Below are 27,953 nucleotides of genomic sequence, written 5' to 3' on the forward strand. Positions count from 1 at the left end.
ACTCACCACRTGCCCAGGTGTTCTGCAAGGCTTCTCTGCAGGGACCAGAGCTGCTCTGGGCACAGGACGAACACAGTCCAACACAGCARAACACTCATCCTACCCTCAGGCTTCTGATCTTTTATCACTTATTGGAAAGGAGATGAAGGAGAACAGCTCAAAAGAGTTTTGCTGCTGTAAATAGTAAAGAAAATGGCTAAAGAGGGTCAGAAGAGTAGCCAGCTCCTTCTGTCCCCAGCTGCTGGTAGGAAAGCTACCACTTGGCCTCAAGTGGCAGGGGCCAGGTTACTGCTCGATTTACTGAACACGGTAGACACACACAATCATATCTAGCTTAGTTTCACTGTGCTTAGCTACATCATTTCACGCGTGCAGACAGCAAACAAAGAGCCGCAGACACTTCAACATGCAGCTTAGTTCAAAGCATTGGAAGAACAAAGCAACCTCAACGGCAAGTGGCTCTTGCATTGCCAAAAGGCTACGACTAAGAAACACTGTTAGTACCTCCTACCTAAGAATAAGCTAGATCTATCACGTAGAGTCCGCCAGTACAGTCTAGGCTCAGCTTTGTGCTGCCARCTAGGAGGCTGGAGTCTACCCAAAGGCCACGTCACCTGCTGGGCTCCCTGGCACGCCCTGCATGCAGGGCAGCAGCCACCGAGCCAAGCTGGGGCGTCGCGTCCCCTCGTGTGCGAGCAGGACAGACGCACGAGAGCAGCCCCTGCAAACCCCAGGTGCCAACGCCACACAGCACACGTGGGCAGATGCACTGCCAAATAATCCGGCCGCTCGATGCGGGCAAAGGTCCTCAGAGATTTACATAGCACGTGGCTCACTGAACTCAGAGTCATTTGTTCCCCGGCTTGTTCTGTTTTAGGAGATGGGTGTTGASGAACACATCAAATGCATCCAGTCACGTAAGTGTTCCAGCTTTACGTCATTGCCGGAGTTAGAGCAATCCAAATAGCTGAGGAGTAACTTTACAAAATAAACCTTGCTTAAGCACACAGCAAAAGGAGAAAAGGAAATTGAATAAGCACTTACTATCTATGTCCATAGGAGTCTCAGTGCAAAGACAGTCATGCAAAGTAGAGAACTATCAAGTCAAAGAAAAAAAAAAGTGACTGAAAAATGCTTCACTCAACAACCTGAGCTTCTAGAAAGGCAACAAACTATCTGCRGCTTCCTGTACTGTTTCATGCTTTAAAACAYAGCTGGGCACTACAAGGGTTTTTARAGAGCAGGTCCACAGGACCATTCCCTGCCCTGGGAACGACCATGACAGATGGCACTTGCAAGGTTCTCTGGTTTGCAGCACCCTCCTCAACAAGCTGCCAACCCACAGGAGAGGCAGCCCAGCCCGTCCTGCGAGGCTTCCTCTGCCCAAGCCATGGCTTYTGTGATGCCACCAGAAGAAGAGAACACACAAAACAACAACAAAACCCCACAACCCCRAACTGCTAAGGTGCTTCGGCCAAAAAACGTCAATCCCTTCACCACAAGGAAGCGTTAACGCTGTATGTGAGCTGAGGTTGTCCACGCACCCAGAACCTGTTACAGTTGATATGTGGTTGCAATGCTGTCACCAAGCACGTGCTGCTGCTTCTGCACCTTCCCAGAGAGGGAAGTATCGCCCTCATCTTCTGTACTTGCTACTATTCCTTGCTTTTGCTCTCCAGCTTACAGCTCTTGTGCAGGTCTCCTGACCGGCTCCAGGCCTCAGCAGCTGCAGTTACAAGACAGACCTGTCCCCAAAAATGCTCTTGTAAAGCAGTAAAGGGAGCCCGCCCAAAACACCTTGCTGCTAGGCGTGCAGCAGCTCCAACCCAAACCTGCTTGTACATCTCAAAGAAAACACGACCACCCCCTCCCCAAAACCTGGATGGGTGTCTTTGCAGCAGCTGGTTCACGTTCTCTCCCCACCACCAAGGGGTCAGCAGGAGCGCTAGCCTACACGTTAAGACAGAGGTTTAGCAAGAAGGCCAGATTACAATTAATRGTTAATACAACATTAAGTTCAGGCAAACCTGTAGCTACTAACCTGCTTTCTAATTTTGCCACTGCAGYAGTTTTCACTTTAGAGGCTACATTTCCATGCAGGGCCATGCTTCTCATATAGAAAGCATCAGATGGCCTACCACCCAAAAGACTCGTGGTGTAACATCAAGTACTGAGTTTGAAAGGACTCAACAACCAGCTCATACCTCTGCACAGCACATTTCCCCCAGCATCCCAGTAGCTCTGGATCATCCCTGCAGTCTTCACGCCTGCAGGAGACRCGCTCACATCCAAGTCTCATCTACAGCTTGCTGTACAGAAGACTAAAAGAAAAAAAACACCCCAAGCACACCAACCTGCTAACATTTACATCCAGAAGCGTATACACAAGGACACTGAGAGATGAGACGAGTGGAACAGGTTTAGACCAAAAGCAGTGGACATTTATTCCTCATTTGTGCAAGAGTGTAAAGATGCATTTGAAAATGGATGGGACAGACCCCTGTGGCCAGAGAGCTGGAGGCTACAGCCTCTCCTTTAGAGTTGATGGCTTTGTTTACAATTATCTTAAGAGGAGATAAACTTGTAGACTCACCTATTTCACATGAATGATGCTGGCAAATACACTTGTATACAAAGGAAAGTTTCAAACTACATGGTTCACTAGATTCAAGTGAAGATTTTTGTTCAAAAAAGACACATACAAGTACAATTTAAAACTGTATGAACATTTGCAAATGTTTAGTGCAAAGTAATTATGTAAAAGCTACATTTTATGAAAGTTTGTGCTGATGTGTTTGGTAATTCTTTTTTTACCCTTTTACATCCATTATTTTAATTACATAAGGTTTCACTTACCTACAGTACATATGCATTGTGTTAAATCCCATGCAAGTGGGAATAATACCATTAGGCTTTGTAAAATGTCACTCAGATTCTCATTCAGTAAACTGCTTATTTGGTTTAACAGTCGAGTTCCTGGCACACTACACATCTTCATTTCACCTAAGTTTTTAAGCTGTCTGCCTTGTTCAGCTGCATAGCCTTGTGTGATGCAAACCAAATTGCTTCATGATTTTCAAATGCAACCATTTGAACGCTGAAGTTTTAAGGAAATCCACCATTAGTTTTAGCCTGTAACAAACTGCTCTTAAAATTAAAAGCCTATTCACACAAAGTTATATGTAATGACTGTAGTAATCAGTTTATTACACAGATTAATCATTCTTGAACGTACAAGCTCCAGGGGAGCGGTTGGGTCTTTAAATATACACAAGTTTTCTGTCAAATGAATTTTTACCCTTACATCCAGAAAGACCTAAGCAGTTAAAAAACTTAAGAAAAATAAGAGCTATTAGCTATGTATTAACTGAGAAACCACATACAAACCAAAAAAAGTATGAGGGAGGGAAAAGAGTTGAAACAAATCAACATCACTTGATGCACTAATAGCTCCAATCCATTTAAATGCTGACCAGTTAAACTTAGACCTTAAACACAGGATGTGGGTACAGTTTCTCATTGGTCATAACATTTACCTAAGGTGTAGGTCCTTCAGAATAAAATGAATACAGAAACAGCTTCCAAGTTCTTCACCTTGCTTTTCATAACTGTTATGAGTTTAAAAGGATTCCGCTTAAAATCCTTCATGGATAGGCAAAACTGTCCCTAGGAATATTATAGCACCCACCAGAACTCTCCCATTCACACTGCATTACCCAACTGAGGAATGCTTTTAGGCTCACAAAGTTATGACTGAAGAACTAGCTTTTCACACACACTCACACACACACACTTCTTTGCTAGGAGTCGATGTTGGTACGGGGAAATACAGTATTTCTATTTTGTTGTTCCAAGTATGTACAACACGCAGCACTGCTGTATCAGGTAAACATGTGCACAGGGGAAGATGAGGCGTGGGCTCATAGAAAGCAGTCAAATGGAAATCAAAAGGACTTTCTCTTTCAGAGTTCCCCTATCTTTATTTGTAGAGGTTATCCAATAATTTCTTTAATTACATCGCATACTTCTGAGTCCATTCCCGAGCTATTCTGTTGTACCTGTATGTATAAAAAGAGGATTTACTCAACATAACATCCAAACAACAGTGTATTTCTACTCCATGCAGTCTAGTCTATACATGGCACCAATTTCAATTCCTCCAGTAACACAAGTTTGTCAAATTTAGGAGCAAACTGAAGCATCAGGCAAACAGGAGGGCAGCTAATGATCCACCCTGCTTCATGGAAAAGAAAATCCCCACAGAAACAAACTGGGCATGTCTACAAAATGACCTAAAGACCTTTGTGACTAAACCCACAAAAATGTCAGGGCATATTTCAGAGGAAAACATCTTCAGGTAGTCTTTATCYGTTCTCTCCCTTCCTGAATATCTTTGGAGAAACTATTACTCCATACATTCAATTTGGCATTCGGGAAAAAAAATCCAAATTATTATCTTCTTCCCATCCCAATCTTCCACCCTAAGTGTTAAGATTAAGTCTGAGTCCTCATGCAGAGCAGGCAGCAAAGCCCAACAGACTCAACAGCCTTTGGGGCTGCTTTTTTTCGTGCCATCTACCACACCTGGCTATTTTGATGGCTAGAGGGCACGGAGTTTGTCCACCTCAAGGTTTTATACTGAAGTACAATACGCTCCTCTTTGAGCCAACTCTTTTTGCACTAAAACACCCTTTASAGCCAGTCACATCCAGAGGAGGCTCAGAATAGATATGTAAAGCAGAGTTAATTACCATGATTAAGAGTACTAATAAAAAGCTCTACTGCTCACAATACAAGCTGTTCTCATTCTACGGAGTTTTTAGGGGAAAAAATAGGACACCATGACTCTATGGCGGCACAGTTTTATGCCACTATATATTATGCCAGATATACCACATATAGTGGTAGAGTTTTCTATTCACATACCTTTACTAATAATATTGATTGCAGCTCTGTGTGTAGAAGCAAGCTCTCTATACCCAGAAGTTACAGAAACTGCCCGTGAGAAGCACGAGAGCAGTGTCTGAGTTTACTCAAAAGTCAAGTTACAGCATAGTCAAAAGCTTTCATTTGAGGGGAAAAAAAAAAGAGGAAAAAAGTGCCCTGCACATATTATAGGCCAGTCGGGCACTGTTAACCATGTCCCCAAAGACAGACTGCTCCTCTTGCAGCTTTCCATTAAAAGCAGGCTGCATGTACTTCCCTAACCCTCCTTTTCAGTCTTGCAGTATGAGCAAGTTTCTGAATTATTTCCCTTTCCTGCCCGTCTTACTTGCATTAGATGACCATGTAACTTCAGAAATTAACCCCATTGATCTGATTTGGAAGGGAACAGGGAGATAGAAGAACGTTCACAACAGTCCTTAAACTGCCGCTTTCAAAGCGGTTTAAAGCTCTTCATTAGTACTGGGTCCTCTCTTTTTACTTTAATTTTGCTTCACAACAGGCTTGCAAATCCTCCCATCCCATCTCTACATCACTTGCTCTTCACTTATATGGTCAAATAAAGGCAAAACAAGGCATTTTTGTTATGTTCTTGCTCGCTCAACTCCACTGCTAATATCTAGCATGGAAATATTTTCCCACTAAAGTAACTTGCTCTCCCTCTGCTGGTTACATGGTATTAAAGCACACAGTGATGCTCTGCATTATTGTGCACTGAGCACTTCCATTAAACTACATCAAGCAAACGTGATTAACACTAATGAAAAATTATTTTGTGAGGCAAGAATCTTCTTCCGTGGGTAACAAATCCACAAAAGTACAAGATCCCCGTGTACGTTCTTCCGAAGGAAGATCCACCTTGCTCCTAYAAGCAGTGCTGTTAAAATAACTGTACTAAAACCCCAGGAATGTCACTACAAAGATTAAAGGTAAATAAATAAATACATCAAAGATTAGACGTTTCCCCAGAGCCTCTTTCCAGATCCTCTTTACTGTTTAAGTGTGGATTCTGCTCCAGCAAGGATGTTACAAGCTCTTGGCTTCCATACTCACTTTTCTCTATCTGTTTTGTAGATCCGTGCAATCTCAGGCACTAAAGGATCATCTGGATTGGGATCACACAACAGAGAACAGATGGACAAAAGTACTAGGGAGAGAAAAAAAAACAAAACACTGTATTAGAGTTTAAGTGCAGCTGAAGACACCTGGAGAAGTAAATTCAGCCTCTGTTCTTCCCCCTTAGTCCTAGGTATCCCTGTTAAGACACCAAACAGCAGTCAGTCCCACACACTCGAGCCTAGTGACTTTGCACAAGAGATTCTTAACTGTTTAAGTCTGCAGCTTTGCATGAGCACAAGTTTGATCAAGTATTACCACAACAAATGGGAACCTCTGGGACAGGAGTATCTGCTTATAGCTGTAAAAATCACAAGTCAATAGAGCTCCATTTGTGAAGGTTGCAGGTGATGTTTCAAAGTGCCCCTGCTTTTACATTTGAAATGCTGCTTTTGCCAGCCCAGATAACCCCCMTCAGTGCCACAGAAGCACTAATCAAAAGTCAAAGCGTGGAGACACCCAGGAAAGGAGGAAACCTGAACTGCCGGCAGCTGTTTTATTGCTGCTCTTTAATTCTCTGTGCAAAGCTAGGACTTTAAGTGGCTTTGTCCAGTTATTTTCTCAGCATAATGTGGGTTGAGATCGTTTAATCGTAAAACAGTGCTCAACACGAACTAAGAAAGCCCAGCTTACTGTATTCCTACCAGTCACCACAGTGCCTTAATGCTTTTACTGTAAGTATGTACTGTATATATTCCAGAAGCCCTATCTTGCTCAAACAACAATGCCTCATGTAGCAACAGCCTCTGTTAGGAGGTAGAAGGTTGCCTGCAAAGCACACGCRCATTTCTGCGTTGCAAAGGGGGCAAGAAAAGGCAGCAAGTCACGAGCAAAGAACACAGGAGTGTGCTACACACTACACTGACGGGGTATCGGGGCTTCTTGTCCCTCAATAATGGGCAAACCACCCTCCGAGGAAACAGGTTGCGGAGAAGTGGTACAGACAACATCACTCCATGTGTCCCTTTCACCACTAGTAGAGTTGTCACAACGCATCCTAAAAGAAAGCCAAAGATAACAACAGGTTTTATTTTTAAAGCCTGAAGCTATAAACGCTAAAGCAATGAAACTTCCCTTGGCTGCTGCTGTTAAAGGGGAGCAGATGAGGCAGAAATATCAGTGCTGAAAGATGTGAGCTGCAAGTCAGAGCCCAGCATACGTTTAACCTTGCTTCACTCTTTAAAAAAGGTAGTGCTGAGTAGAGTGCACAAAACAAAGGAGAAAGATGCAGCAGGAGAGACACTGGGGAAGTCTGACAGTCGCTTAAGCTGGGCAAGTTTAAGTTAAGATTAAAAACTAGCTAAGCTTCCACTTAACTGAACTAGTTACTAGATAAGCTGCACAAATACGGTGGACCAACAACTCTCAGTAACCCAAATCAGCTCAGCTTTCTGGATACTTCATACAGGTCACATATRACCTGCCTGAACTCGATCTAAGCAAACACACTTCTTGTTCTGGAACTGAATATCCTTTTGCAAGCATCTGCTCCAGATYTGAGCAAGATGCCACTGAGATCTACAGGCACTTCATGCTCTCCACTAGAAGGAGCCGTTCATTCTTCAACACACAAGACATCAAGAAACAAACCCTCCAAGACAGTCCTGATCAAATTTTGAAGACAACAYAATCATGCCCAGGTAGTTCTAATAGGAGTTCCAGATACGTAAGAACTCAGCCTTCTCTCACTAGCTTGTAAGAGTCTTCTATGCTTGTACAAAAACCCTGCTCAGCCAAATCCTTATAGCAAGTGGGTCACACACCCCAGAAAAGCATCCAAGTCTCTACTGCAAGCGCCCCTAGGAAAAGCAGCAGCTTTCAGGCTTCAGCAGCGCTGCACCTGAAAACAGCACAAAGGYTTATCCTTGCAAGTGTCAAACTTTTGCAAATAAAAATAACAGGTTAAAAAGAAGAGACCTGAGAGGACTGGATCTCAAGTCCTTTGGTGTCAGTCATCTCTTGCTGTTCATAAGAGCACTGCTCAAAGAAAAAGCAGGTTTTAAAAGGGACTAATTTCCAGTGGCACTAGGTTCATTATTTTTTGCTGTGCACTTGTAAGTCACAGCTTATTGATTCTCTGCCATCAATTGCCATTTGGAACATTTATTCAAATCCTTCTCTGAACATGGCTTCACATTACAACCAAGGTGATTCACCCTTCACAGACAAAACCTGGTTTTGAGCCTGATCAACTTTCTTTTCCTGCTTTCCCCACCATGGCAATAGCTCCATTGCCCATGGGACAGGCCATTTTCCTCAGGCAACAAGAGTCAAGTCGGCTTTTCCCTCAAGAGGAGGGAAGGAGGAGTTGATTTGAGCCCTAGCCCAGGAATTTCACATCTCTGCTTACGCCTAAGGCGAGCAGCTCCGTGCTGCTTCCCGGCCAGTACAAACCTCTCACCGTGGATAAACCTCTCACCGTGGATATCCCCTTTTTCCTAAAGCAGGCAGTGATTTGTTAGTAGCTAAACACTTTCAGTGATGACTTGCAGTGACCTAGTAAATTAGAAAAACCATTTCACCATTCAGGACTTCATTTGCATTAAAGGAGCACTCCAGGCACCTAACAGACACCAGCATTGCTGCTACTCTTTCTTTTTAAAGCTCTTCTCCATTATACTTCCTCTGAAGTGGTTTATTAGCCTCCTGAACCCAGGTATTTGTCCAATATTAATTCAGGAAGTCGCTCTGCTCAGGTTTCTCTTCAGAGAACTCCACATACTCCCATGTTTTTCACCAATTAATATAAGCAACCTGCCTTATAAGCTCTTAGAGAATTCCGCTCATGAAATTTAAGGTGAGAAATGCAAGGGGAAAGATGGAGGAAATAGCGAGAACAAGCTAGTTATGCATATGAGTTCTCCTCTGATACCTGGAATCGTTGATTAAACCAGCACTCTCCAGACCCCCATGTCCCGCAGTGCAATTCAACATCACTGCAGTGAAGTCCACAGCACGACTTTGACATTTACTAGTCATTTGAYTACAAGACTAGCACGAGAAAGCACTAAAATATAAAGCATAAACAACAGTCCACGAAATGAAGTCTTGTGCCCACAGAATTGGAGTCAAGCAACTACACAAGAGGGGCAAGTCACCAGCAATGCTGCTTTGCACCACACTTTTCAAGCACATCCTTGTCCCATGTGACGACAGGTGAAGTCCACTCCAGTGGTACCAATTTGGCAGCATCCCTAACAGAGTCTTTCAGCGAATGGAATACACAAGTTGTGCGGTTCTGWGGTGAAATCTGGATTTTTGACAACATTAGCAAAATAAAACTACACTGTCCCCCAATTTAAGGAGTTCTCAGATACAAAGCTGTTTTCTCACCTCTTTAGTTTTACCTGTAAAGTAGTCCAGGTTGCAGCAAAACACTAGGCTCAAACAGCCAAGTTTGAGTTTCAAGTTCCCTCTGATTCACAAACTGATTTAGCTCAACTTTGTTTGCTGATTAACTCCTGAAAACTTCAACTCTGATCCTCATCTACCTACTGCAGACAATGCAGAACAGCTTAGCCTTTAGCAGACTTACTGCTATAAACTAGCATGGAAAAAGTTATTTCATGACACCTAAATGAGGACCTGGTAGCAGGGAAGAAAGAAAAAAGAAAAAAATTAAGAACAGTAGCATTTTCTGGTTAAGTAATGGTCTTAGCTTTCCCTAGCATATTTATAAAAGGCCACTCTCATCAAGCCCATTATTTAGCATCACGAATGCTCCAGAAATAAGTTTGAAACAAACCAAAATCCACTAGTGTTATGCTGCCCATCTGCAATTCTCTGATGCACRTTTCCATTGCAAGACTTCCCTTGAAAAGGCACAGAGAATGATCTGAAATCCAGGGACTTAAGCTTTACTCAACATGGACTTTACATGCAGAGAACTGCATCCCTTGGAGCTTGCCAACGATCTACAGTTTGTTGGATGAGACTCTTCTTCTCGGAGGGCTTCAGGACAGAGCTCAAGTCAGCAGAGCAGCACTGACATTTCTGGTGAGTGATTTTGTCTTTCCGGCTTTTCCAAATCACAGACTGAATTTGCATCTACCTGCAGGGAACTCCCTGGCTGGGTCTCTTAAGAACATAAGAGTGGAACGCAAATCGGTTCAGCCATTCATGGGGACAGAATTCCTAAGATGAGCTCCCTATGGACCTCTTGCCTCCCAGCACCAGCTCAGCAAGCAACAAGGAGCACAATTAACATCACCATCTGTCTACCAGAACATGCTATTGGCACAAAGAAAGCCAAGAAGCCTGAGAAGCTCCTGGATCTCAGAGGCAAATAAGCTCAGAAGCCCCAAGCTCCAGCTGGAGTGAGAGCTCCACAGCCAAGACGACCTTTTTTGCAGTGTCCCAAGAACAGTTGGAAGTAGAGATGCCTGGTTATTCACACAGGGCAGTTTGCTTGGGCTCGTGGCAGGCAAGATTTTGTAAGCAGGAAACTCCCAGGGCAGATATCATGTAATTAAGAAGCAGTTTGGCACCTCCAAGGTTTGCAGTCATGGCTCAAAGACCTCTTTAGGTTCAGAAGTCCCAACACAGAAAGCTTCTGCATTTCAGAAACAACTGGTCTRAGTCTCCTCCTAGGCCGACAGGCAAGACTAGACACAATTAAAAATTTCTATTTAAGTCTGGTTAGAGCATGAGACCCTTCCAGATGGGAGACCCCAAGGCTGCATCTCCTGGATTCTTTAGATACCAGCACTCCCAAATGCCAGTACAGAGCTTGTTCTGGCCTGTCACCCTACACAGCAGGGAGGCTGATAAATATAGAAATAGAGACACTTCTCAAAGAAGTCCAAGACGCCCTGCAAGGCGGGGATTCCAAGACACTGCCAAAGGAATCGATGTTTATCTCCACGTTCTCAATGGAGAAACAGCTTGCACAATTCAAAACAAAGCAATCAAGCCTTATCTGCAAAGCCCAACAATTCCAGCTGTCCCTGCAACACAAAATACTAGCAGGTGCACACAAAACCCGTGATTTAAGTCTAGCTAGAACTTTGAGAAACAAGGCAGTTGCTCCAGTAATGCACTGGACACTTCAAGGGTGACAGGGAGAAGCAACTGAGAAGCAACAGAAAATCACGAAACAGAAATCATGAAATTCACCCAGGAGTAAAAGGATTTATTTGGGATTAGGCTAGAGGACACCAAGCARTTCGGGTCAGCCAGGGAATATCAGTGGAAGTCCTAGTTCTCTCCCTGAAAACTCCCGTCTTAACTTAGGTGTTAAAGSCAAAGAACACACAACTCTACAGGCATAGGGTAAGAAAGAGATCTACTGCTTTTCGGAAAGTTTATTCCTAGTGAGTCAAATCCTGCATAGGGCAAAAGGGCTCAGCCTCCTCCCACCTAAGGACAGCACACCTTTAAGCTTGCTTAAAGGCCACAACCAAGAAAATCCATTACAGTACTGAGGGGAACAAGATGTGGAGCTCAAGCAGCTCATCAAGAACAGGGCAGCAGTAGCCAGCCCTGGCTGGTGTCACACTGCAGTCTCAACACTGACCTGTAATCAAAAAGCTTCTGCAGTGACACAGAGCAGGTGGGTAAATGAGGGAAGCACTAACCCTTACACAGTGCCCACAGCTCAAGTTCACTCTCCCRGGAAAGCCTGTCCTTGCCTCTTCTGTTCCAGATACTGCTATAACATCTGCCACTTCAGTTCCCCGTGACAGCAAGAAGATGTTATCACCCTGACAAAGAGGCCACAGGCTCTGCCCTGCAGCACTGGGCTTCCCCATCTATCAAACACAAAAGTCAGTTTCTGGATAGGACCATGATTTGCCAGCTAGTTACTCTGGGGAGTCTGAAACACCTCTGCTAGCRTGAGTTACAGCTGTGGACACATATCAATAAATCAGCAATAAATTCCATTTTGGAAGATTTATTCAGCTGCTCCATTTCTCTTATCCGTTGCAGCTCCTCCTGGTTAAGGTGCATTACTGAGGGACCTCTATGACTTATGGACTTTCTTTCGGGGGACAAGCACAGAGCAAGTAAGTGATGGCTGAATCACTGGTAAGATCAGAGCAAGTTCTCAACCACCTTAAAAAGACTGAATGGGAAGGAAAAATCCTGCCCTACACGGATGTATTTTCTTGACATGAGGGGTTCAGCTTGTCAGGACTCTTGGGAGGGCCACAAGGCAGAAGCTGAATGGCAGGAACTGGATCTAGCACAGGCATAGCCACAGCGTGAATTAAAGCTCAGAGAGACAGGGTGTCCTAGGAAACATGTGAGTGGAAAGGGTGTGACTCAGATGAAACCATTTCCCTGGAAGCAACAGTGTCATATGAGTGATCAGCTGCCTAATGCACTACCAAGCAGATGAAGGAATTTATATTCTTATTTTTTATTGACAGTTTAAACCCTTACTTCAGTTAAGGTACTTTGAAAAAAGATCAAAGCCATGCTAAGCCWTTTTTTTTTTAAAGAGTTAAAGGTATAGAGCCTAAGAGCACACCTGAAGAGATTGTTCTCCCAAGGGTAACTGCAGATATTAGTTCCTTAGGGACGGGCTCGGGACTGTGAAAGAACAAGACGCATCTGGGTAAACMCTCATAAAAGCAACCCTGGACTCTGCTTGAGGTAGATCCCACTTCTTTGCCACAAGCCCATTTCACACTCAGCCATCTTACCGTGTCTTACGTAAGTGTAGCTTTAAATCTGAGTAGTCTAAGCTTCTTGCCTCAAACTAACTTAAATTCCTGCGAAGGCAGTTGAATAATTTCTAGATGAGAGAAGAAAGGTTAAGTTTTGTCCAGTGCAACACACCTAGGCAGTTACACAAGTTCACAAAAGAGCTGGAAGGGCTAGAACTGGCTTCCCAAAAAGGCCTAGCTCAAATCACGGTGTGGCAAAGCTGTGATTGCTCCTTCTCTCCCCTGTACTTGGGGAAGCGTAATAAACAGAACCCARGAAGAGGATCAGTAACCAAGTTCTTCATTTTTTGAGTTTAGGACTGAGTGACCTAGTGATCTGAACTATGGAAATGCTGAGTCTTCACCTATGCAAGTGATGATGGAAGATGAAGCTCATTTAAAGACTGCTCAGCACGTGACGTTTCCCAAAGCTTAAGAACTGTTAACTACCTTCACCTGTAAGAAMAGCAACAGAAAATGCACATTGCACTAAGCATGTGAGAGCAAATGGTGTTAATTTGAACTCACAAGGGGGAACTGAAGTTACTCACTCACACTCAGTACACAGAATTTCCCAACGCACTGAATAATTCCATGGTTCCTTAACAAAATCATTTGTCAAGACATACTGGGGAGAAGTGCAAGGGGACAGGGCAAGTTGTCCTAAGCTTTCCTAAAGGGGTACTATGGTTAATATTAACTCTAGCACATCACTTATCTTTTTTTTTTTTGATATTTCACAAAATGGTTAAAAAGTTATAATCAGTTTCAGACATTTTGCTCTCCCCTGACTTTCAAGACTACAGTTATATGTGAGTATGGTAAGAGAACATTTATACAACCGGTCTATGTTTTCTGCTTAAGTTTTGGCATTTAAATCAGCTACCAAGGTGCATACTTAAAACAGTAGTTTAAGATGAAAATATTAATTGAAGAGGAGAATATTCATTGCAGAGTAATTACTACAGCATAACTAGTAGCAGCAACTTAGCTTTTGCAATTTCACCAAGACAGCAGCATCATTCTCCCGATTCTTCAAACCCCACTTTAACAAGTTTAAGAGGGGACAAACATTAAAAAAAAAAAGAAAGCAAACCCAAGATGGTAAGTGACTCCTACAGTTGTATCCAAGATTACTTTAAGAAATTAAATATGAAAATCCCTGTCCCTTGATGGCTAGGTTAGCAAGGTCACTACCTAAGACAASAGGGACAGGCTCCCAAACCAGAGGCTCCAAATCCCCTCTGGAGTCACCTCTTTCCTCTAGAGCACGAGGAACCAAGATCCCTAAATAAAACATATATTGGATGGTGAAGTAGCACGGACACAGTCTTTCCCACCGTTTCCACCAAAAAGGAAAGCCAGAGATTTAACCCAAGCTACTGCACCCCACTTAACCTCCCTGCTCTCAGGATGGGGCAGGGCAGGACGATGTTCAAGTTGTTTTGGGCTACTCCACAGTAATTGCAAGGACTATCTAGTCACACGGGCAGCTGACTGATCTTTACCGCACACCTCAGAAGAAAGCGGCTTGCGATGAAGTGGTTCCTAGAAGGTCAGCATCCTCCCTGCATGCCCTCAGTGTAAATACTCCCTTCTGAGCTATGCTTTAGCTGAAGTTTTTACACCGCCTGCTCCCACTGCTACTCCCTTGTAAAGGCACCACAATCCAGGAAATATTTGATGAAATTCCTGCTACAAATATGAAGTCACTGCTTTTGAAGGAACAGGAACGCAAGTTTCAAGCTTAACTACTAACGTTTCAAAGCTTGTTATTCACCTAAATTACCTCATCTTACAGCTTTTCCTATGAGCAGGACATTCGCTCTTGGCCAGGTCTTTGATCAGACATCCTGAGGAGCCTGAACTTGATGGAACAAGCTGCCTACCCTAAAAGGCTCAAGTCTACAAAATATAGCTGTTTATTCAAGATAACACTCAGTCTATGAATCTGGTGTTCCCTCAAATAGTTTGGGCTGTGTTTTCTGACAAGCACCCTTGTTATTTTTGAGAGAAACGCTCTCAATTTTTGTAAAGTGATCCATAAGAATTTCTCTCGCTGCTTTTAATTCCGCCATGAAACCAATGCCAATGGGAAAGGCTTTTCTCAGCATCTAAGGTTGTGCACATTTTGTGCCATACAAAGCAGAGTCTGGGGGCTCATACAGGTGAAAGATGCACAGGAATAACAGTACCTGAGAAGAGATGGGTTGAAGAGGAGCACAGGAAGCGTGTGCGAGGGAGGGTGATGGAAGGGGCTCCGCAGCACAAAGCGGTTACACTGATGCTGTGGGTTGCTTTAGCTGAGGCTGGAAGACTCGCTTTGAAGCGAGCCCGGGAGGYGACGGGAAGGGGAAGGACCTCAGAGCAGGGGAGAGAGCCCAGAGCTCGCCATAGCTCAGGTACAGTTATCCCCCTTAATGTCAAGAGAGGAAGCTTTGGGACTCTCCCAACTTACTAGGACAGTCATAGCAAAAAAGCACAATGATTTCTCCACTAGCCACTTGAACTGAATATCATTTTGCTTTTARTTCTCCTACTAATGGTGTTCTTGAAAGTACTAGAAAATACCCTATTTACCACCCCATTAGRTAAGGCTACTTTGGAATCAGAGAACCCTTAAGGTTGGAAGGGATCTCTAGTTGGACTAGACCTCCATCGAGCCCAACTGCCCTGCACACGCCGGGTCACCTAGAGCACGTGGCACAGGACTGCGTCCAAGCAGCTTTTGAAGATCTCTAAAATGAATTAAAAAAATACTATGCCACACTGTCACCTATCCTCCAACCACAGCACTGCAGACAGACAATTTAATCCCACAAATGCATCTTTCTGCCTCAAACAGAAGCTAGTACTGGAATGAGAGCACCGAGAAGGAAAGTGGTGTCAACCTGACAATCCTTTGCCCCTTACTAATGCCATTTCTTAAGTCTTCACTGTGAGTTGAAAGAATTTAAAATCTTCATGCACTAGCAGATTCCCTGTGGCAAGGGACATGTCAGATACTGTTTTTTGCCTGCCCAGCTGCTTCTACAAATGCAGAAGCCTCTCTGGACACAGAAGGTAGGAACTTCACTGGTTCGCTRAGAGAGAGACAGTTGTAAGGAAGAGAAGGGTCATACGGGTCACCTGACTGGGTGAATGATCATGACATGATCCATGTGCAGAAAAGATCTAAAGTTTTTTTTCTGAATTGCCACGGCTATGCCTGCAAGCCAACAGCTAGAAGAACAAGATTAAATATATGTCGTCTTTCAAGCAGTTTAGAAAACTTCTGACCTGCATTAAACAATGTGACTACTACTTTAACAGGCAAGAGATCTTCCAGAGGGACCTAAAATTCTTTGGCTCGAAGCATTAGAAATATTCCAAGTCAATTATTTTTAACAAATTTCCCAGTATCATAGCCTATTCAACCATTTTTCAAAACTAAGCAATTAATTTCTGATGTTCTTGGGGAAAAAAATCCATCTTAGGTGACAAAAAAAAAGTAGGTTTCAGTTACTCTAAGAACACACCTGTTTTCCTATGTTGTCGCTCATGTGGCTTTTTAGACCCCAAAGAAGTCATGGTTTCTCACACACTAGTTTCAAGTTATTTCTTCATTCAAGCATTTGGACTCAAATGCAATCAATCTGCTAAGGACAGGTGCCCAGACCATGTTACTCCACAGTGCGTAGCCAGACCTACCTGATCCAGTGGCAGAGCTAAGCAGCCTCCCTATGGAGAGAGGCAGATCAGATGCAGGGAGCATTCAGCACTCAAGTCAAATACGAGGCAGATGTGGGGCCACATAACCAAGGCTGTGCTCATAAGAGCAGTTAATAGTAGAAAAATGGCAGTTTTTCCACRTTCTAAGCCCAAATCAGTAATTCACTTCAGCAGAGTAAAATTAAGTGTGCATACAAGGTACCTTTTGAAATAGTTAGTGCTGGAGACCACTGTGACCGTAGAATATCAAGACAAATGCTGCCATTACTGTTAATATTTGGATGATAGATTCTTGTTGTAAATGCAACCTGCAGAAGAAGGGAAATTTCAGTATTGGCTCACAAATGTACAGTACAATACATGGTGCTACACAGATTTACAGCACAAGCTACTCACCTTAGGTGGTTTGAAGGGATAATCTGTTGGGAAGTGAATTGTCAAGAAAAATACGCCACCCTGATAGGGACTGTCATTCTGCAAACSAAGAAGAAGCAAGATTGAGTTTGAGAAGCTGTTTACAAGAGAACTAGTCTTCAGAAGATAGTAAAAAGTCTGTGAACATCAATCCTTTCATACTTACTGGTCCCATTATTGTAGCTTGCCAATGGAACACTGAAAAAGAGAAAAAGTGATTTACTAGAGTTTCTGTTTGGAGAAGCTCAAGCAATGAGCTACTTACTTGCAGACAAAGCGCTACAATGCAGGAGTCTATTTGTAAAACAAAACCTTCTGAAAGGCTGCAGGGAAGCGAGCCAAAGAGCTAAACAGAGGCAGGATGAAGTGTCCAATGCTTCCCACTCATTTGATTTACACTTTCAGAGCCTCGTATGGCAACTCACACCCATTGCGCAGCCCCAAACATCCCCTCACCACAGAAAGCCAGGCAGTTAGAGTCAACATTTTAAACCTCCTCCAGACTCATCCATTCAATTTTGTAGTTTCCCATGGGTTTCTACAAGAACCTGAACCAAAGACCAGTTTCTTGCAGCACCCTTTTCGAGCCAGTTGCAGCAAAGCACCAATACATCCTTTACTAGGTAGCATCTCCCCCTTATGGGCTCGTAGTTGAGTGGTCTACCCAAGGGTAAGCCTAAGCCTTGCATGTGTCGTGTGTATGGACAACCTAAAAGCAGCATTTCACCTATTGTAGCTGAGCTTCCACTCTGCCTCCGTTTCAGAGGAGCAGAAAGCAAGATCATTTTTAAGAGGTAAGAATGACAGAGGAAAACAGGAAGAGTCAGCCAAGTATKTGAGAAGAGGATGTGCTAGCCCATGCTGTAGGTTAAATCAATTAAAAACTAAGTCTCATTCACAAGTTCAGGAGAATATGTAAGGCTAGTGATAGAGGACTGTGGGGAATGCCTTTAAGGTGCAGAGAAAAAGCAAGCTCAGTGCTGTTAAGAGAGGAAATAGAGGAAATGCTCATGCAGAGCAACATCCCTCTGGGATTCCTCCGCTTTCGCTGAAGGTTGGAGCGAGGGTCCACTCGAGCCGCAGCAGTTTAACAGCTGCTGAAGAGCACTGCAGGCGCTCTCCCTCCACATGGACCCCAGTTATAGACCTAGGGTATCTTCAGAGCACGACAGTTGTACCGAACATGGGCTGTTGCCAACAGGTCTTCCTTAATCCCTACCTGCCATATAGGAGYTGAAAGCATCCACAGGTTATAAATAACCCGCAACTCCTGTCTACTGCCTTTAAGGCTGCTACCTGTGTGAGAGTAATCTGGGCCCACGGGGAYGCTACCTGTTCTAGCACGGGTGGCTTTTAATCATACAGTACAGGCATTACAGCCAAGCAAGTTTCCACACAAGAGGGGAAAAAAGTGGAGTAGAAACAGCCAAGACTAAGGGAGAACAGGAGTATTATCAGGTTTGTASCTTGGTGTGGATGTTAACTTGCACATAACCTGCATGCTTAAAAAGACAAGCTGATACAGCCAGTATCACCCTAGAGAGTCGTAAGGAATGGGAGAGCTCTCCCAGTGAGCCTTGATGTTCCACAGATTAATGGGCGCATCCTTCTGACACCCATCCTGCAGCTGGGATAAACCCACATGGCTTAATTTAACTTCTGACTCTCACAACATTCGGGACAAGTTTGAGGAACTTTAAGATGTCAAAAGCAAAACTTAAATCCATTATTTACTCTGAAGCCAAACATTCAAAAATATCTAAAACAAAAACCAAAACCTGACATTCAATCGCTGAGCGGAGGCACCTGCGTGGAAGTGAACTAAGGCACTGGGCAGCATTTGGGAAACACATGAAAGCTTTGGCAGCACAACCCCATCAGAAGGGTCATTCCAAAACAAATGGGGCTGGGGAGAAGGAAAGAGGGACATAAGTCCGCACTACTGAAAGGAGAGTTATCTCTGAGGTTAACAGGGTGTCAGCAGCTTTTCTCTTTTTAAAAGATATGAAATACAGGGGCAAGAAGCTGGTAACAGGGAACAAATTAATGGGCAGGACTAAAAAAAGCGGCACTTGGCAGGCACGGGAGGCTCCAGGCCTTAGGAGCCTCATGCTGGCAAGGCAGCGGAGTCGGAAGCAGCCCCCTGGGCTGCCTATGGGAGAARTCCCCTTTCCACTTCTCCTCAGATACTCAAACTCAACACCTCAGTTCTCCACAGCGAAACCCTTTCAACAGCTCTCCCAGAAGGAAAGGTGCATGAAGACACATGAATTTACTAACACTGTTGAACCCAGAAAGCTTGAAAGCAACTTTCCATTGCATTCAGCATTTCACCTTCCCACCTCCTCCAGCAGACTGTCCCCAGTATCTTTGATGAACTGTTTTTTCCAACAGATCAGAGCTGTTCCGCTTTGATAAGCTGTTTCCCGAGAGCAGAGCACGGCCTGAGCCCCCCCTGCAAGTCCACGGCACGAGCAGCCGCAGGCTGGCCCTGCGGCTCACTAACCCCCTCTATACAGCTCTACAGCTGCACACTTCCAAGCACACTGAGAACAGAAGTTACGGAGCAATACAAGCGGCCCGAAACAACTGTTAGAGCCCTCCCAAGTAAATGCAGCTCTGACTTGATCAAAAGCATCCCTAAAACAGGCTACATTTTCAAGTATTTTTCATGCTTGAATCTGTCTTTAACTTAGTCTTAGATTTTTTTTTTAAATAGTAGGTCTATATACTTCAGCACTCAAGTATTCATTCAAAAGTGACTCAGTCTCAGTAGGGTTTTTTTCCTTTTTAGAAAAGGATGCGTAAATTTAAGATCTTARAACACAAAACTACCTCAATCTTGAAGCAGTAAACTTGAATTTTCATTATTTCCTACTCTCTAGGTCAAACACTAGGCTGAACAGCACATTTGTCTGAGATATTGCACAAGAAGTTATAAATCCACCATTTTTTAAACAACCTATCAGTCAGAACTAAGTYGGTTGAAGCGTTCATTACATGGGCTTTCCTATATGGCAAAGCTGCTAAATGAAAAACATACATTGATTTCTACTTATGTGTTTCATATATTAAACATTGATGCAAAGGTATGTGCAATGCAAACAYGTGCAATTGCCTAGGAGCCCTTCCTAAAAACAGAAAAGGCGAATTTAAAGCAAAAGTCATATAGCACTACCAAAAAAAGAAAAAGTAGCTTGCCAAAAAAGTATAAGCCTAGAGAAAAGCCCGCTCTCAGGTTAAAATTAAGGCATTCTATGAAAAATTTCATGAGGGACAGGCCCACAGCTCACTGAGGTGCCCGATTCACAGCTAATCAGACAGGGAACATCACCTAGAGTGGATTTAAAGAGGGCATCCATATAGAGACCACTTAGTTAACAATACATCTTCCTCTCCCCAGCCCAAGGCAGGCCTGGATAGCAGTAGCTTTTATTCCCTACACTATAAAGGGTGTTATTTGAAAAGGAAAATGAAGAGTAAGGCTTTTTAAGCAACACACATTTTCTCTTGCTTCAACACTTCTCGGTTTTTAAGAGCTTCAAGAAGGAGAAAACAACAAGTTCAAAGCACGCACACCAGGAGAGCAACTTTCTCTAAGACTGAAACAGGAAAGACCACCAGCTGACACGCATGCCAAAGAGATTTCCAGACATATGGAACCAGCCTGTGCCAACTGATCTGAGGACTATTTTTAACACTAACAGGGCCATCTGATTTACGGATGCGCTACCTGCACTTCCGTATCTCATTTGAGGCCAGGTCCAAACCAAGTGACAAGTCAGTTGATTACAGCAGGATTGAAACAGCCTGATTTTGCTTAGCAAGCGATCCAGAAGCAATAAGCCAGGCTGAGCAGACTCCTGCTTAAAACTGGAGAAGAGCCAAGCCTGATTTTCAGCTCTTATACTCAGATGTGCCCTATAATAACGCAAAACAGATTAAAGAACAAGAGATGTTTCCAGTATTCCTATAACTCACTGACAAACTACAAAAACGCTCAAATTACTGCATGATTCAAGCTTTAATTCACTAATTAGTTGCCCTTACATTCACATTTTGCCCTCTTATCCCTCCGAATTACATGKAACCCTTTCATAAAAAGCAGTGGCAACTTCAGTTCCTGTGTTAAATACTTTTAACCCTGACCTCACTGTAGTAATGTGAGGACTAGACTGATGTCTTTCCAGGATGCTGTGATTACACTCTATATAATTTAGACACTAAATCAGGCTGGAAGCTGTAAGGAGCTGCTTTGCCACTTTGCCCAGAGAGCTACTGCAATTTAAAAGCTTCTGGAGAGAGCACACAGTGTAAAAATAGAAGACTAACTTAAAACCAAGCAGCTTAAAGATGTGTTTACGTCCACAGCTGCCCAACCTGAAGTGACTGAGGAATCTTCAGTGATTTATGAGAAAAGTATTAAGGAATATGGAAGGGTAGGAGTATAGAGTTTATACCTAAACTACTATTGAGCACATTTTTAACAAAAAACACTGCAAGGGCTCTCCTAGATGAGGAAAGAGCAAGCTAGCGAGTCAAGTGTCTGGTGCTTTAACATTCAGATCCYGGAGTACTTACTGTCATCACCAACAGGCCCTGCTGAACATTGTGCTGGAGGATCACGTGCCAGATCATTCAGCTCCTGAAAGAAAGAAAAAACAGGCACAATGTTTTTAATACCAAAGCCAACCACGTGCCAACTCCAAGAACGCCGCCACTGATGCTAGAGATATCATGGCTATATCAGGGTATGTTTTTCCGGTACTCTAAGGGAACTAACCCTACAAAGCCATTGTCAGCAGCCCAAAAAGCAAAGCTGTATCTTAAAAGGAAAATATTTAGAAATATTTAGTACAAACCTCTGGTTATCTACTGTAGTTTAATAGTTTGAAAGGCTAAGTGAATGTTCAAGTAACAGCCAGTCGCATCACTTTTGCTTTCATTAAGGCTAAAATACAGAATTTAAGAAACCCCAGCATTATCAAGATACTAAATACACCATTATCTGCAGGCCACAGAAAGATAGGGCCACTTCAATCCAGACACACTATGCGTTAGACTTCTTTTTAACCCCTGTACTGCTGCAGCTCCCTGGCTGCTCCTGCTGTGGTGGATCTATCTGTTTCAAGGACAGTCAGGTCTTTCCAGCGTAGGAAGCGTCAGTGGCCCTGTTGCCTTTATCACCAAACGGTGAACTGAAAATGCAAGGCCTCGTGCAGCCACACAGCTGCTATCCCAGGAAAACTCACAATTCACGTCCAATTTCATTTTTTCATGAAGTATTTGTATTGCACAAATCTTAGTCTGAAGAAAGCCTATTAAAGGCTTCAGAATTTCTCTAGCTAGATGTACCAAACAATTCAGAATGCTTTGAGCTATACCATATTTCAGTTTAAAAGTAAATTTTCTTCCAAGTCACAAGGGAAAAAAGGCACCGAGAACCAAATTTCACGCAGAAACGCTGACACTGCCACTAGGCAAGCAAACTGCTCCTCCTAAATGTATCGGCATGGGCTGGTTTTCCTGCTCATCTTGCTCAGGAAGAAAAGCTTTAATGGTAAGTGGAAATAGAAGTAAAGCCCTGAAATCAAGCTTAGCTGCTCTAATTCTGGCTCAGCCACTGACCTGCTTTGCGTGACTTTGYGAAAGAGGTAAAAATGCTGCGCCTGAACAGGCTGGGCTTTTGCTCACGCTGGTTCAGTCTGGGAAGCTAAATATAAAYAGCAGGCAACTATTATGAGAGCTGAATGTAGCACCCAGGCAACACTTGCCTGTTCTTCCCCCACCTGCCGGTGCTCCAGCTTATCCACAGGGAAAGGGTTTATCTGGAGCCTGTGGAAGGCACCGGCACTGAAGGACGAGCCYGGAGCCAAGGCAGCTGTGGGAGGGATCTCACAGCTTGGCCTCCTCTTGTTATTCACAGGCTGCAACCCCCTATCCAAGGGGCCGGATACCAAAACACAGAGTGAGGCCCCACCTCGGATTTATCAGGGCCCTGGAACAGGCTGCTGTGGAGTCTCCTGCTCCGGAGAACTTCCAAACCCGCCTGGATGCCACCCTGTGCCCCGTGCTCTGGGTGTCCCTGCTGGAGCAGAGGGGTTGGATTCCTAGAGGCCCCTTCCAACTCCAACCATTCCGTGATTCCAACAAAGGCTCCCACATTTTGAAGACTGTGGGTGGGAACCTCCTTGCTTGCCACCATGCACGCCTGAAGGTTTCCAGTGCCCCCACGGAGCCTCCCGCACAGCTGGAAGAGCCAGACCCTGCTCATCTACCTTGGAGTCCACCATCCACACCGGCATGCGCAGTCGGTCTCACACCGCTCCACCGACACCTCTGTGTCACCTGAAGGCTTTCGTGGTAAGCTGGTTCACAACTAGGGAGAAGGAAGCAACTCTGCACACGCACAAATTCGGGACAGGCGTGGGAGGACACGGACACAGGACCCCCGAATTTTTCCCAGTGAGCCTCAGTAACTGCACAAATCCATTTTCAAATACTACTGACCTCAAACCTTCTGGAGAAGACCAATGCTTCAAGTACTCACTTTGCCTAGTTACATCTACCAAAAAACAAACAATCTAATTCTCTCCACCTTGTATCTCTTTTAGTCCAGTATTTATATATATATATACACACACATAATATATATACACACACACACACATATACACTATAGATACAAAAACAGGATGCAGAAGAAACTAAGCTTTGCTAGGGAGAGTACAACAATAAGGAGTCAGATTTTACTTGCAAGACCACAACCTACCATTCATCTTTCCTACACAGGGAAAAAAGCAACTACACAGGGCCCACAGCTTGAACAACTCCTACTATCTGATCGGCCTCCACAGCTCCCCTTGTGTTTACCCTGCAGCTCAAGAGCAGCAGGGCTCYCACGTACTCACGGGAAGAGCAGCCTTCACACAGCACCACGGGAAAAGAAGAGAATCTCCTGGAAAGGTGAGGTCACCCAGCCTCTCAAAAATTCTCTTTCCCTTCAATTCTCAGGTAGAATTGAAGTTTTGCATTGCATCTCRTCAGAGTTGACTTAGGAGGAATACTCACAGACGCAGCTCTCACCTAGGGCTGTGTGTCCGGTTCTGACCTCTCAAGAGTGACACTAGTTTACTGTGGCACAAACTCAAAGGCCTGTACGCAGAGCAATACACGAGCGCCGGCAAGGCTGCAAGTCTCAGGCTAGGTCTCCAAGCACTGCAGTTTTGTACAGCAGCTTAGATGACAAGGATAAAGCCGAGCTCCCACATCACACCTTTAAGCACCACCACAGAATCCTTATGGTTGGAAAAGACCTTTAAGAACAATCACAAGATCAAGCCCAACCAAGAGCCACAGCAGCTGCCCCAAACCCCGGCCACAAACATGCTACGGGGCCAGGCCCAGGGGACATTTTTAACATGCCACCCTCTAAGGTGACTCCRCACTACTAACACACTAGTCACTTCTCCAATTTGCAGAGCCAAACTTAAGAAAAGTAACTGTACCCGGCTGCACTTCCCAGCACAAACACGGAAGAGCACAGGGCAACACGCAGCACACCGCATGTCAGCGCCCACCTAGGACAGTATCCTGCCTTTGGAAAAGGCCAGCACCCTTTCTGAAGGGMTCCTCACCAGGACCCAGGCAAGGGTTTGTTTCCAGGTGTTACTCGGGTAGACTGAGAAGCAGTTTACAGTCCAAAAGGAATGATTTGAGCTCAAAGAAAGCTTGAATTCAGCCTACATGCAGAATTCAGCAATGTTTTAGTATCACCTAGAAGCCAGTCACTACCACACACATCAGATCCCARGTTCCAAGGGCTGCTCATATTTCCTAGCAGTCAGGAATGGCTTCTTGCTCAAGCAGAACTCTGATCTCAGCAACACTGTGTTTTAAACTAAAACCAGAAGCAAGTTGAAACTGCTTACTATTCCAGAGCGTTTCTAATCCTTAGGCATACAAAAGTTCCACTTTTTTTTTTTTTTTTAAAGGAGTTAGGGATTAGACGCCCTTTCTGTTGAATTCTTCATTTTTCAGCATGTGGAAGGCTCCCCTGGAGCAAGCTGCTTGCAGCAGTAAAGCTGAGTTACCCTCTGCTGTGGGCATAGCTCCAAGGGCAGCAAGAAGGGAAACCGGGTATCAACTTGGCCCATCTTTGCAGGCTGAAAGCAGCGCTTGCTTCCCCGCTGAGAACAAGCAGGCTGGAGCACGCTGCACAGCAGAGCAACACTCAAGAAGCCTTGCCCAAAGACCAAGCRCTATCACACACCCCTGAACTAGTTTTCCTAATTAAAAGGCACGAAACTTCCAACAAGAAGTTGGCTGCTCAGCTCCAAGAAGTGGGATTGTGCTTTTAAGTTCCCGGGAAACTCTACTAGGGATGGGGGATATGGCTGTGCCACAGGCTCACCAGCTGTGCTCCCACAGCCGTGAATCCTCCCAGCTGCCAGGAGGATTTGGGAACACCAAAGGGCCAGTGCCACAAATCCCACTAGGATAATAAATAAAGCTGCTGTATCTCAATCAAATGCTTCAAACTACATAGGAAGTTTTTAAAGCTCCATCAAACACAAGTTTTATTCTAAATTTTAACCATGAACCTTTTTTTCAAGCTCCAAAGGCCTCCGTTAGCGAGGTTCAAAGCTGCTCCTCAACAAAGCAGGCACCCTGCGTACGCCCCTATTGACAACACTGTCCTGCCTGGAAGATCAGGCTAGTTTTAAAGATTTTAAGTTAATGCCAATACAGTCTTCAGCAAGAACAATGGTAATTCTGAAGCCAACCTAGCAAGCAGTAGACACCATTGCGCTGTAGCAGTCTCTTCCTGCAAATCTARGAAATTTTACCAAAGTTTATTTAAATATATTAGATACTCTTAACTACTTGGAAGCAAAGTCTCTACGAGGTCCTGTCTTTCTTCCTTAATCCAGATTGAGGAAGCTGGAGTTCGAGTACTTGGAGATGCAGATTAGCCTCATAAACCCAATTTTCTTACAGCAGTAACTTGATAAAGGCAGATTTAAACTTACTTTGCTGTCAAGTTCCTTTGCCTGAAAYCACTGCAGCCTTCCTTGACAAGCCCTCTAAGGCTGAGGGGTAAAACTGGACTGTCCCTAAAGGAACATTTCGGGCCGCTTGGGCACTGCTTGGCAGCAGCAGGCAGAGCACTCGGAACAGGGCGACAGTCGAACTGGTGGCAACCCCTCCTCACCCTCCCGTGAGCACCAGCGTCACGATTCAGCCACGCGGGCAGCTCTGACACACCGGGGTCCTAGAAGGCATTTCCGAGCCCAGGGGGTTCCACATGGGTGTGTTACAGAAGCCACCACGCAGGATGGAGAGCAGTGGCCTGTTCTCACAAGGCTTTTTACACTGCTCCATAGCTGTGTCCCTGCTCATGAAGCGGTACATGTGCGCAAAGCCACACTCACACGTGCACGCCAAGGTCAGGGGAGCAAGTTCAGAAGCTCTCTGATCTTGTGCCACTCCACAGCACCTGCTGCTCTAAGGCTACGTCTCCCTATTAACAGAATAATGGTAATCTTCGGCAGAGTTTTAATCCTTTTGGGCCGAACCTGCTTTTTCAATACTTGAAATGGCTCATTTGACTGTCTTGGACTTCCYACAAGTGTCCGCAGGGCTGTCAGAAGTCCATCAGTTAACTGAGTAACCCAAGAAAGAGTCGAGCTGCATCGAGCACAAGGGAACGGAGCTCTAGCAGTGCCACAAACGCAGCCCAACGCTGGGACGGGGCTCTCCCTACGAGAGGGAGTCCAGAGCAACGCAGGCAGCACACACACCATACACTTTATACTCCAATATCACTCACATAACTGGTCATAAACCTGATGGAAGCCATCTGCCAGCAGGCTTCACTTCGACACAAGTGACACTTAGGCATTTTAGAGGGTCAAGCAGCTCTGGACCACGAGGGAGCCGTGCTGAGGCGAGGCATCCTGCAGACCACGCTGGCTCTGCTCAGCGGGGCTGCCCACCTGCAGGGGGGCAAAAGAGGGTAACTGGCTTCTAAATTCTACATAGTGTCCTTGGGGTGGGGAATATTCCCCARAAATAACCAGTGCAGACAGGGATGTAGCTGAATCCAAAGTGTTTTGGCTTACACTGTAAACAGAAATCATTCATTACAGAYCTCTGCTATATATCTTATGCCATCTCTGGTTATATTTGAAATAAATATGCATGAAGATACAAGGAGCATTAATTATCCCTACATTTCACAGTTACTCTGCAGTTGTCGTTACATGCAATCCAATTTGTCCAAAGCCAAACACCTCCTGGGACAAGAGAGGCTCAAACTTCTTCRACCAGGGAGTACCCAGGCAAGAATTAAGAAAATTATTGCCAAAGAAACCCTGCATAGCACATAATATATAACACACGATATAAATACAGCCCAGCAGCAAGCTGGGTGTTGAGGAGCACATGCCCTAGGAACAGCTGCTGCTTCTTAGTGTGGACACATTACACCTGCTCAGGGCTCCAGAGAAGTCCCAGGACAACTGCGTGTCCTGAGGACGTGGTCAGGACTAGACTGAGCACAGGGCCTTGGTGCTGGCTCCAGCCCAGACAACACTGCACCAGACCCCCAGCAAAGCTGCCACCTCTTGTGCCACCCAGAGGTTCAACACACAAGAAGCCATTTTAGATAAGCCTCCAACTAGGTGCACACGGTGCTGTTACTCCTCAACAAAGCTTCTGCTTGGGTTATTTCTCGAGTTGTCACCCCTCTTCTACCAAAGCACAGAACACTGGAGGAAACACCACAGTCCACGCTAGAAAACAACTCAAGCTGCCAAGTATTTGCAAAGAACTAGACACTAGATATACCAAGACCAATAATACCGCCTAAAAGCGCCAGAACAGCAGCTTTCGTGGTCCCTTCTTGGACTTGCGGCTGGTTCTATTTAAGCCACATTCACCCAACTGTCTGTTCTTGGCACAAGATGCAAGAACAAAGGTGGGAAACTTGTGCTTCTGCTGCTCCCTCCAATAAGGATGGTCACTAGAGGTGAAATGCTGCTGCTGTCTTCCCTAAAGGCCACTATATATATATATATATGTACACACACACACGTAAATATACACACACTCTGC

At 44.6% G+C, this 27,953-nt stretch overlaps 1 protein-coding gene across 1 annotated transcript; it reads right to left on the reverse strand.

Moving 5' to 3' along the window:
* Positions 1-841: 841 nt before the first annotated feature.
* UBE2D2 (ubiquitin conjugating enzyme E2 D2) lies at positions 842-26,719 on the reverse strand. The gene is made up of 7 exons (XM_026035714.1): positions 26,668-26,719; positions 21,417-21,480; positions 17,002-17,033; positions 16,818-16,895; positions 16,624-16,729; positions 5,998-6,091; positions 842-4,058 (listed from the first exon to the last, which is right to left on the reverse strand). The coding sequence occupies exons 1-7, from the start codon at positions 26,695-26,697 to the stop codon at positions 4,013-4,015; spliced, it is 450 nt and encodes a 149-aa protein (XP_025891499.1). The 5' UTR covers positions 26,698-26,719; the 3' UTR covers positions 842-4,012.
* Positions 26,720-27,953: the final 1,234 nt, after the last annotated feature.

This window comes from Nothoprocta perdicaria, unplaced genomic scaffold (assembly GCF_003342845.1).
Source record: "Nothoprocta perdicaria isolate Ctin4 unplaced genomic scaffold, notPer1 scaffold_166, whole genome shotgun sequence".
Classification (NCBI taxonomy): domain Eukaryota; kingdom Metazoa; phylum Chordata; class Aves; order Tinamiformes; family Tinamidae; genus Nothoprocta; species Nothoprocta perdicaria.

Bases quoted from the DNA above. Each gene is read 5' to 3' on its own strand.
- UBE2D2 (XM_026035714.1), bottom strand. From the start codon at position 26,697: ATGGCTTCCATCAGGTTTATGACCAGTTAT. The intron at 21,481-26,667 runs GTGAGTGATATT...TCTTTCTTTCAG, and splicing joins TCAGGTTTATGACCAGTTAT to GAGCTGAATGATCTGGCACG. The intron at 6,092-16,623 runs GTACCTTGTATG...TTCTCTCCCTAG, and splicing joins AGCACTAACTATTTCAAAAG to TACTTTTGTCCATCTGTTCT.